Source organism: Anopheles ziemanni, chromosome 2 (assembly GCF_943734765.1).
Source record: "Anopheles ziemanni chromosome 2, idAnoZiCoDA_A2_x.2, whole genome shotgun sequence".
Lineage (NCBI taxonomy): Eukaryota > Metazoa > Arthropoda > Insecta > Diptera > Culicidae > Anopheles > Anopheles ziemanni.
The window spans coordinates 84,650,155-84,662,528 of NC_080705.1; the positions used below are offsets into that span (position 1 = coordinate 84,650,155).

The following is a 12,374-nucleotide window of genomic DNA, read 5'->3' on the forward strand; positions in this document are numbered from 1 at the left end:
GCGAGTGTTTCGGTTATTCTAGTCGCGCGTCGCGAGTTCTTTCGGTTCGCCGGTTGCGTTACGGACAACGATTGTGCGTGTGCGTGGGTGATTTTGTGGTGAAAAAGGACACCTTGCAGAGTGGTTCAGGTTTTTTGTTCTCGTGGCACAACACTAGCCCTGGAGCGATGTTGCCACGCGGTCGCAGTTTGCGAGTCGGAGCATGACCTCGATGATGAGCGCTAGCACCGCGGACGACACGACCCAGCAGAGTATACCCTCGTTCACGTCGTTCTCCGCCGAGCTGGAGCCCTCGTGGGACTACTACGAGCAGCAGCAGCAGCAGCAGCAGCGTTCTTCGACGGAGCGTTCGAGCAGTGCGCCGCACGCAATCACCGATGTAAATTCGCCGCAGCCAACCGCAAACGGCAGCTACACGCGTCCTTGGGAGATGGACACCAAGGATAATCGGATGGCGCCCCCGAGCGGGCCGCCCGGAACGCCGGGCCCGCCCGTCCCGGCCACGCCCGGCGCATACCCGGACCACTACCCGAAGCTGCCATCGTTCCAGAGCCAGTTTCACAGCTTCACCGACACGACACTGGTGGCGGGCGAACCGAGCCTGCCCCAGGTGACGGCCGTGCCGGTCCCCATTTCGCCAAGTTCGGCTTCCCCGGTCGGCACCGGCGGTTCGCTGACGCAGCTCACGCAGCTTACACCGACCCCGCTGCCGCCGCTGCAGGGCGGCTTCCACACGCTGTCGGCCGTCAACAGTCGCCCGTACCCGATCGTGCCCGGGGCGATCCCGGTGCGCGAACTTGCCGGCATCAACCAGCACCAGTATATCGACGAGCGGCACATCCAGCTGTACCAGCCGATGACGACCTTCCAGGGTCAGACACTGCCCACGCTGACCGTCATCAAGAAGGAGCTCGACTACGAGATGCCGACGCTCAACAACGGGGCGACGCTGCACCACGCCAACTTCCAGAACCCGCTGCTAGACAACGGGCTGTTTGCCGCCCAGAACGGCACGGTGCATCACATTCAGCACCAGCAGGCCCAGCTGCAGCACCACCACCATCTGCAGCAGCAGGCCCAACAACAGCAGCAGCAGCAACAGCAGCAGCAGCACCATGTCCAGCAGCAAACGACAACACTCGTCTCCATCTCGACCCCGATCGGCGGTCAGCAGCAGCAACAGCAGCAAACACATCCCCAGCAACAGTTGCACCACCATCAGCACAACCTGATCACACCCTCCGACCACCACAACAACAACAACAATAACAACAACAACAATGGCAAGCTGAGCTCTTCGTTGGGCGGTGGGGGCGCGCACGAGCCGGGCACGCCGGCCCAGATCACGCGCATCGACAACCGGAAGAAGGAGCGCCGGAAAATGCGGGCGCCCTCGCTCGAGTCCAGCGCCGAGTCGGAGGGCAGTGCAATGGAAATCGGCGACAGTGGCAATCCGGGCCAGGTGGCGGCCATCTCCAGCACCGCCAACTTCAAGAGCCCGATGCACAGCACGATGAGCATGGACACGGACGACGGTGGCATCGTCGGGGAGAAATCGGTAACGTACCACCACCACTCGTAACACATGTTGTTGATGTCACTGCTCAACAACGTCACCGTGTCGGCATCGTTGACTCATGGTCCGCTTTTTTTTTCTTGCCCTTCCCCTCCGTTCACTTTCAGACCAAAAAGAAGCGCAAACGTTGCGGCGAGTGCATCGGATGCTCGCGCAAGGATAACTGCGGTGACTGTGCGCCGTGCCGCAACGACAAGAGCCACCAGATCTGCAAAACCAGACGCTGCGAGAAGCTGACCGAGAAGAAGGTAAGCTTGGTTAGTTATCTCGAATGTCGGACCAGATAAACGTGACGGTTTCTTTTTTTTTTTTCTTCGGAGGAATTAGTTGCATGAGATGAGGCGTTTTTATTGGTGATGAAAATGCTTGCGGAATCCCCCAACCCCCTTACTAGTCCTGCTCGAAGAAGACTTGGTACAAATGCTTCAAAACTGCTTCCAGAAAATGGTTACATCCAATTCCAAAATCAAACATAACCAACTCGGGTCGCAATATTTTCGGCACAAATAAGGAAAAGGTTAAAAACCCTTTTTCCTTCTGGCGGCCCTTCGGGGGTGTTGCTCCCCCGGCAGATGGACACGCCGGACTGCTTTTTTCCCGCACCCCCCTTCGTTGCCTTCCTGCCCGTCTGTTCTTGTGGGCGGCGATCGTAAATCATACATTAACACATTTAATGAAGCGATAAAATCTGCCGGCAGAGCATTTTTTTTTGGCAAAACCCCTCCGAACAGCGGCGATGAGCGCGCCAGATGAAGATGTCGTCCGTTGCGGTGGTGGTGGCGGTTGGTTGCCTTTGTTTTGTGGTTTCCTTTTTCGCGCACCATTCGAGCACAGTTGTGCGCGCCATCCCAACCAGCTGGCAAAAACGCGAATGGCAATGGGCAGCACGACCCAAGAAAAGGGAATAACGACCCTTGACGTCGACGACGGGTCGATGTCATTGCACTTTGTGTGCAGTGGAGTACCCGAGCGTTTGTCACATGATGATGATGATGATGATGACGATGGGACACATGCATATCAGATAATATCAGCATGATGAAGCTTATTTCGCCCGATGGAAAACATTTTCGTGAATTCCTTTTAATGTGCTGAAGTTAGTAAAATTGTAATATCGTTGATCGTTGGAAAGGCAACTGTATGTACAAACGGATCATTTCGGAATTGACTTCGAATTAAACACCCTTCGACACTTATTCCCAGTGTAGTATTCAAGAAAATCGTTACACGATTCCCCACCAAAGTTATTATGGACATTTCCAGTTGCACATGTCGGTGATTGCTCGGCGAAACTTTTTTCACAAGCTGCGGGTGTTGGCGCATTCTGTGCCGTAGATAAGAAAGCCCCAAGCAGACGATCGAAAGGTGTTTTGATCAAGTAGCCAGTGGCAGTCCTCCCCCCCCCATTCGATCTTTCACTCCGTATACAGCATATGTTTTACGTACGCCTAACGACTCCGCTTGGTCGATAAAACCGTTGGCAATCATAAAGACGGGGCGAGCAAGGACACCTTGGTGTTGAGGGGCATATGGATGTAAACGGAACGGGGGTACTATGTATGCAAACGCAGGACTCCACAGTTGGATCCCGATCGAGACAAACACCGGGTGCGAAAGCGCGTCCCATGAGCAAACAGGGCCGCTATCAGAGGTGCCTGCAGATGTTGTTCGGTGATAACCGTTTATTGATTTTCCGGCTCACGATCGATAGCGGTGTATGTGTCTGTGTGTTTTATCGGTTGCCCCCCCCTCCGTTTGCTTGGCTATGTGCTGCTGGTCGCTTTGTTTGCTCTCAATACATTGCGCGGGCGTGTTTGGAGCCACATGCCGGCGTACTGTGACGACAGCTGACTGACTGAAGGACTGACTTTTAATATTCCTACGGGGGCGGTTGATATTTTTTACCTCCCAAACATGTCCATGGGAATGATTTCAAACGGGCTGCAATAGTCAGTTTGCTTTTAATCCCGCTTCGAAACGTCGACAAGCTGGCATTGCAGATGGCAGAATATTCCTTCCGCCACAAACGCCGCAATGGGAAACAGATTTAATTTCCCATTCAAATCAGTCCCGAAAAGCAGGACAATAAAACGCCGAGGAAGGAAAAGTGCGCACGATGGCGACAACGCATCCCAGCCGGCTCTCCGGAAGCAGCGTCATAAACCCGAACCATTACGACGAACGGCTGGCCTCGCTTTGATGTCGGTTGGGCACTCGGAGTTGCTCCGTTCTCATGCCGTCTTGTTTCCCATGAACAGCTTCCCAGCGAGAGTCCTTCGAATGGGCGCTTATTTGAAACAGAAACAATTTTAACTAAAACGCTCGCTCGCGTTCACGGCTCCGTCTGTTGCTTCTGGTAGGTTTTTTGAAGGTTGGTTTTCTAATTAAACTCCCGATGCATTACGATGTTGGTTCCGCACCGTGTGGGATCATTCGTTCCAGCTCGAGCTGCTTTAATATTTTCTCAATTAGTAACATCTGTGCGTGAGTTGTTGTTTGTTTAGAAGATAAACCCTCGCCGTTCAGAAGAAGAAAGTGTAATTCTTTACGCTCACCTAACATTCGTTTTATGTTTTAGGGTGATACATTTTGAATTTTCCCGATGCGAAGCAATGCACCAGCTGATCTGGATGTACGCGCCGATATTAACGTTAACGCAGGCAATCGTGTCAGCTGGCAAGATGACCCATATCTTAAATGCTTCGTTAACCGGCGTCTGGCCAACACGGCTAACCCATTCAGCTGGAATCAGATAAACACGTGCTCTCTGTCTCTGTACGTCCAGCACGACGCCTCGTGCGTGTGTGTCCCGTTGCTGTCCCGTGTCCAGCTGTCCTGCCGGGAAGAAGCAAAACAGATCATCTGATGTTGATGAAGGTGGTGATGGAAGGAGTTAAACTCAAAGGAAAAAAAGTTGTCTACCTTGCTCTCGGGCGCTTTTTTCGGTAGCGTTGCACACAATTGCGCAAAACTGGCACCGCCGCAGGTGTGTGTCTGTGTGTGTGTGCGTGTATGTGGCATTTTGGGGTCAACCTGTCAGCTGTGCGTTTTGACAGCTTCATTGCTTCCGCCCGGCGAAGGTAAAGAAGTCCTTCAAGTAGTTAATTGCGCAAAAGAAAATACTCGACAACTTCAACATTGTTTATGTTGTGCCGATTGCGATCGGGTTTCTGCAGCGAATACTCTCTTTCTCTCTCCCTCCCTGTGAGTATGATTGGATGATTTTTCTTTTTAACTCCGTCCGGTTCTTTGCAAGGTTTAATTTTAGCACACGGAAAGGATGCCCCCTCAGGTTTGCTGGATATTGAGTAACACTTCCGAACGGTATCAAGTGACGGGAAAGGATGTGGATTCGTTCGTGCGATGTGATCGAGACACAGTGGGTTGTGTAATTCCATGAGCAAGGAAAGAGGCATGAAGCCGATGGACACGTTGACGATTCCTCGTCAAGTTTGAAAAATACATTAATACATAACATTAACGTTTGGAAATTAATAACGATACTCGAAGGCGAAGAAGCACTCTCGATGGAGGATAAATTAACCCACGGAGGCAACGTGTGGTCCCAGCTTTATCATCAGAGGGGGCCATTGGTTTGGAGTCATTCTTCAACTGTCCAGGACCCCGCTCCCCACTTTCATCGTTCGCGGTTAATTAGTTTCTGAAATCTTATCCTTTCTTTTCCGTGCGTTTCGTCGCCGTCTCCGATACCGATCGAGGAAATTATAAGCGCACGAACACATGAACACCCCACAGCGGGAGGGAAGTTCGTTCAGGCTTCTGTTCTGTCGGCGCATTGCGGTTCCTTGTTTCGTGTGAGCGTCTCGAAGAAAACCGGGAGCATGTGCGGCTTTATACCTTTGCTCGCTAATTTACCGACGGTGGAAACCGATAACGTCGTTGGAGGAAGGAGAGTGATTAAATGAAACAATAATAGCAATACGGAAGGGGCCAACCGCCAGGTTTTTTTTTCGCCTGCCGCGCCTCGAACCGGGGCTCGTCGACGATGACGTGTCGTCGGGTCGAGGAAAAAAAAGGACCTCAAGGAAACGAAAAATGATGCAAATTAATTTCGAGGAACCAGTTCAGGAGCGAGGATTTTTTTGTCTTCCCTCTTGCTTGTCGATTCTGCCAACCAACGTGCGCTTACCATGACGAATGGCAATGAGCAGCGCCCGCTTGATGGCGCAAGGGACTCGGAAGTGGTTTCCTAACTCTGGCTTCGGCACACACACACACACACACACGCACACAACAGCGAGCGATGTGGAAGGGAAGGAATTGGATCATAAATTAACATAATAACTGTTCCTTCCTTTTTCCTTCGTGGTGGTGCGTCCGCTCGGGTGGGGTTTCCTTCATTCCTTCTCGGGTACGGGAACGATATGGCGTTACGTTTTCCGAACGCACACGCGGTGGGAAAGCATCTATACACGGTGCTGCAGCATGGCTTACACGCTTCGTTCGTGCAGCAAAGCAAGTCCCAACGGGTTTTTTCTCTTCCTTGGGCCCGCCGCCTTTAAACTCGAATTATGCTCGCTACCGCACCACATAACATCCAGGGCCGACCATATGTCACACGGGTCTGTCGTCCAGGATCGGTCCAACGCATACTAACCAACGTGTCCGGCTCGGTTTATGTTGCGCCTGGTAGGCAAAAGTGTGATATCTTTTTGGATTTCATACTTTAATGCACGTTTGTTAACTGCACTAGGCCGGTACGGATGAAAATTGTTTTACTTTTTACTTTTTTTCCTCTTCCACGTGTTTTGAGGAAGCGCAGAGAAATTGAGCATAACTGTCATGTCGTCTGTCGGCTGCTGCCGTCGGCTGCCCCGCTGACGATCTGGAAATGATGGTGATTGGCAATGATTACATGTTGGAGGTTATAAATAAAAGACAATTGTACCCGGCGACTGTACGCCTCCCCTCCTCCCGGGCCTACGTTAGTTTGTACGTGCCTTTTTTTGTTGTCTCCATCTCTCGCCCCCCGCCAATGTAGGCTACTCCCCCTCGCTCGTTCTGGGGATCGTCCTCTGCAGCGCTATCTCTCCTTGCTACTCGTAGGTTGCACTTATGCCAAACGAGCGCAATTTACAAATCTAGCCTGATTAAAGTGTTGTGTCGTGTTTCGTTTTAAATCCAATTGCTGCACCGGCGGTCGGTCAGCTTGGCGTTTGGTTCCGAATGCATTTGTTGTGCTGGCTGTGTTGTCGCGTTGGATCTGTAGACTATTAGATCAGGTTTGTTCTTGTGCATGTAACACAACATGCAACATTATGACTTGTCGAAGAAAATTCTTTTTCAAATGAACAGAAGACGTTTCTGCTCGCATTTATGTACAGGAGATAATTTTACAGAATCTCAAGCGAAGACCACGGCAAATCTTTTAACTTTGTTTTGTATTGTAACTAATAACAAATCGGTTTCGGTTTTTTCTTCTAATGTTCTTAATTTTTACACACTCTTCAAGTAATGAGCATTAAGAACAATTCCTTGCGAAGGATTGCAATTTGGTTTTGCAACTGGCAATTCGCCATCTGTCGCCGCAAAGCAAGAAATAATGGCGGCAGCAATGTTAGATCGTGAAGCGATCGCGCGATCATCACAATAATTGTATTTTTATTGCCAAAACGCAACCATGTGGTGTGGTATCGAGCATATGCCCGAATGGCGGAGGGCCAATAAAATGGGAAATTTGCATCTGGAATTGAACTCAAACCGACATATTAAAAAATGCATTCTGTAAAGAGAGAACAGCGAAAGGCATGAATGCATTTCACTGGATGTTAATATGTTTTGACGGTTACATATGTTTTATTTTACCTTCTTCATTCCTTTTTTCGTTCATTTAGTTACAATATTTTTGAGTCGATCATATAAAAGTAGAAAGATGTTTGGAAAACCTCTTCTCTTTTCGGTTTTAATTCACGTTTTTCAGTGGAAAATATACGATGTTATTTATTAGACATCTTTGGACCTGAAAAATTCCTGATCCTTATTCACAATTGCTTCATCAATTTGTAGACATTTCGTTTTTCAAAGATTAATTTTATCATGGAATCCGAGGGAAACCCATTGAAAAAGAAGGATTTTCTCACAGCAATGAATCAAATGCATTGCTTTCCACTGCAATGAATTGGCGAATGACAATAACAGTACACGACGATGCTTCCGTCCGACCTTAGCCATCCTTTATTCGCCAGGAAATGAAAGATCGTTACATTGGGCTTTATTTTCCAAACCCATACACACACACACACATACACACACCAGCTCACAATCTCCAATCTGCCACACAATCTGATCGACGCATCGTTCGAATTCTCTCGTTTTCCGTTCCTTTTGCATCGCTTTTCCACCGGCGCTTTCCTTCCTTCCTCGCTACGTCCCCCCCATCCGTTTGATGGTTGGCTTGAATTGTGTTCAATTTATATTGTCGCAGGACGAAACTCTCGTTCCGACGTCGCACTTCCGACTTCCCCGGCTTGCCCTTCCCGGGCGTTACCTGGCAAATATTGAGTTTCGTGTTGGTTTTCTTCTTCGTCCGAACCCTGTTTCGTTTCAGTTTTCCCTGCTTTTTTTTTTCAGCTCATTCCTCCATTCCTTCCCCCTGTTGATCGGTCCCAACCAATTTCCTCTCTCACTCTTCACCCCCCGGGTGTGGTGCAGTTCAGTTTCCCTTTTATGTTTGCGTGCGTCCTTTTCCCGTCGACGTTTTACGTTTTCTTCGCTTCCCTTTTCTTCTCCACCGGGTTTCCACCAACCTTCCTCCCGGTTCTCCCGTGGTTGTTAGTTTTCGTTGCACATCTGTCGGTTTTGGAAACCCGGATCGGATCGGATCGGGTCGAGTGATTCGTCCGTTGCCCGCGCGCACAGCATTTCATGGGTTTTCATTTCCCTTCCTCCGCTTCATTCTTCTCTAGCCCACCGTGCAGCCATGTGCTCGAGGCCATGTTGTTGTGTTGGTCCTTCTTGCCGTTATCCTTGCCCGTACTGGCAGGGAACAGTCATCTCGCTTCTTCTTTTTACCGTCCTTCAATCGCTCCGATGCGGCGTATCCTTTATCGCACGGCCGTTCACTTCCTGCTGCTATTATTTTTATTACAATTTCCATTATTTCCACACATTATTCTCGCTTGCTTTTCGCTCTTTCTCTTCCTTTCGTTGGTTGCTTATCCCATTTGCACCACATGGTGTTGCAGTTAGAGGTTCTGTTGATGTGTTGTGTATGATGGTTTCGCTTCTCCATGGCGAAAGCTGACGTATTTTCTTATGGATGTATGCATGTTCAATTAAAATCTTCTGTTAGTTCATCGTATCCTGATCCATGCATCCCTTTTTTCGTCTTGGTACGACAAAGCATCGCAATGCAAATGCATTCTGCTTGCAGTACAATGCACTCTTGATTTAACGTCACATTTTACGTCCATCAATGACCCAAAAAAATCTAAAACGAAGTGGACGCATGTATTTAACAAATAAAAAAAACTTCTTGAACCGTTTGTTTAAATTTCCGTCGGCTGGTTTTAGGATGTACAGCTTCATTCGCTTTGAACCAATATGAACCGACAGTTATCTTCTGGTTCCGTTGGATTGGTTGTGTTTTCCTTTTTTTTATGCACTATCGAAGATCCTACGAGGATGACGTGTGAGGAGTTTAATGACACCGGCTGTTCAATGGCATGGGAAAGTAAACATTTCAAATGGGAAGGTTTCACATCCTCCATCGCCAGCTTCAACGCACTTTCGTGTCGATATTTTTTTCTCCAGATTTTCGGTTTAAATTTTTACACATGGGACGCATAAGATGTACCGGATGTTTCTAGGATGCGTGTATGATCGTTTAGAGATAGATAAAAAAAACAGGGAAGAAAATGAAATCCAATGGAAAAGTGTAGATGAAACCGCTCCAAAGCATGTGCGCTGATCGTGCAAGTGAAGTGCAACAAAGTGAAAACGAAAAAGAAAATATTAAAATAAGCAAGTGAAACGGCAAACTAACACTAGATACGTAAGGCAACGAACGTGTGTGAACACTAACCTACCGCAACACTAAACCACGACTACCAGCTACTAAAAAACAGTGTGCAACTAATACGTTAACAACTAATCGGAAACTAACTTGCAAACTAAACCCGGAACCACTAAACCATAGCTGTTAAGGGAAGCAAACATTAACCCTACTGGCAAAACTACTGACCACATCTAACTCACGAAACTAATGTGTGATTAACTGTATTAACTCAATTAACAGACTAACGCTCGCGTGTGCGTGTTTGCAGTGTATTCTGTGAAGCAAAAGGAATGACGAAAGTGAGCCATATTATAAGTAAGAAAACATCTTATTGCGTCCTATGAGCATATGAGAAAAAATGGTTGTAGAGATAGGAAATTCATATCGTGTATGCAATCCTAATTAGCGTTATTTTTCTCGCTTGCATTTCCGATGGAAAAATGGGAACGTTTCGAAGCGTTTCCGGATGCGACGGAGCTTAGAATTTGATATCGGTATCGAATTATTCTGTCATCCCGGGTTTTACCGGGATTCCGTGTCCTGTTCACTGCGGGTATACCTCCCCGTACCCTTTGCCAACCCCACCCCGTGGATAAACATAAATAACGGCCACGGGGGTGCGGTAAAAATCGGTCTTCCATTTTGCCGTCAGAGTTTGCGCTAATCGTTGAAAATGGCAAATTTGCTTCCATTAATAAATTTATGCACATTTTCTATTCGTTGCGAGGAGGGGTGGGGAGACGGGGACGGACATCGTGTAGGCGTTGGGTATGATGTGTGTTTTAATGTTTTGCCTCCCGGTTTCGATCGGGGAGGGAGGTGAAAATGCGATGCCGCGAAAAGCATTAGCGAACCGTGTTCATATAATTACCCATTTCGAATGCTGCATCGCCCGATGATGATGGTGATGAGGACGCCGATGAGGTTGCTGTTGGTTTGCGCACGCCAAAAGGGGTGGCCTTTGGGGAGTGAGGCGCCGGTGGAAATTCGGGCGTATTGGGGGTTTTTATTTGATGCACGCGTAAATGCATTCAACGAGTGGAAATCGAGCGGAAACCGGTGGCAAGTAGTTTGCATTAATTGTGATGACCATGCGGTGGTGAGACAAAGGAGAATGAGGGCGTGTGTGCGTGTATGTGTGGGAGGAAAATGAATCGATAAATTTGGTCACAGAGACCTCGAGCCGCGAGTTGCGTCGAGTTCTGTATCCTTCCTCGCGATTTGCGTTTTCCCGGGTTTTCCGGTTCGATGCGCTCCATGTGCATAATCGCGCATCAACGGGTGCGTTCGGAGTTTTCCTCGTGTTTGGAGGTGGAGGGTGAGGATGCTGCAGTTGTGTGTGCAACGACCCGTCACCCGATGCAGCCGATGTTTGATGATCGCGAAATCATTTTCCGGTGGGCACTCGAAAATCCTCGGCCCGGATTTTCCGCTTTTCACCCGTTTCTACCGCCCCTTCTTGACTGGTTTGGGCAGTTCACTCGTACCCCGGCGCGGCGGATGATGCACCTGGATTTCGGGAATCGAGTTTGGGTCGGGGTTTTTTTTTTCTCTGCTACCATTTATTTCCCGATGCGCCGCAAAATTCTGCATTCATTTCCGTCGCATCTCTGCATCCACCCTCTGCCTCGTGCCTCGATTATTCCGTTCTGCGCCAGCCATCGGCACGTGAAAGCCGTTCGGTGGGAAACGCACACGCGTCGATGGTGCGGTGAAACATTTAATTCTATCGAGTTTCATTATTTCATAATAAAATACAAGTTTTCCGGAACGAAGCCGCCGTTTGTTTTCGCTACGCCCACATAGGAACGCGCACGCATTTTCCGATGGTTCAGGTTTCCTCATTCGCGCTCCCTCTGCTGCCCCGTGGAACAGTTTTCCTCCCATATTTCATCGCGGGTTTTGTTTGTTTAACCAAAAAGGTTACTCGAAAACTTTGTGCAAATATAAAAAAGATATAAAAAAGATGGCGAACAAGCTGGAATTGACCATTTTTCGCCGACATGAATGTATCGTTGGTGCTTTGTTTTTTAACATCCGTTTTTGAAGTGTTGTTTCTTTTTGGGTGAGAGAAATAGCGTAGAAATGCAATTGGAAAATATTGGGAAATTCTGAATGCCACGTTGCACACACAACTGAATCGATGGCGACGGTCGGCTGAAAGCGGATTTAATTATTTGCCTAGTGTAGACCTTTCGTTCTGTGCGAGCTGGGAAATGTGTGTTATTTTCAGCACGAGTTTTTCGAACACCAAATGTGTTGAAGTGTTGTTCGTTGAAATGTTTGTTACTCTGAAATTTGGGATTTTTTTTATAAACTGTCATTCAACATAGTAAAGCTTCAGAAGCATGTTTTTGCTGTATTCTGGATGGTATTCTCTCAAATGACTTGAAATTCAGGAAAGCACAAAGCTTTACGTAATTTTGGATTCCTCTCCAATGCATTTGAATGCCATCATATTTATTCTTGGTGCAGGTATTTTTTAGGGGTTGGAAAATATTGTTTTCGTTCGTCGTTCAGTGCACCCTAAAATTGCGGGGGAAATAATACACAAAACCAGCCCCTTTGCATTACGTTACAAACAATTGGAAAACATTCCCCTCCACGTTCATGATGCGCCGGACGGACGAGAAAGCCTTCAACAACCTGTGCACGAATCCTTGAAGAATTCAAATTTAGGTCAACCACCGCGCGGGCCAAACCGATCTTCCCTCCATTCGGGAAATGTTTGATGCACGTTAGAATGTTCTGAGAAAAAAAACCAACCACTGCCGAAAAGGG

General features: G+C 48.2%; 1 protein-coding gene across 1 annotated transcript in view; it reads left to right on the forward strand.

The window, feature by feature from the left end:
- Nucleotides 1-202: 202 nt before the first annotated feature.
- Nucleotides 203-12,374, forward strand: part of LOC131294576 (methylcytosine dioxygenase TET) — a 159,569-nt gene continuing 147,397 nt past the window's right edge. The window contains exons 1-2 of the mRNA XM_058322621.1: nt 203-1,558; nt 1,684-1,824. Coding sequence (XP_058178604.1) covers nt 203-1,558; nt 1,684-1,824 — 1,497 coding nt within the window. The remainder of the gene's footprint in view (nt 1,559-1,683; nt 1,825-12,374) is intronic.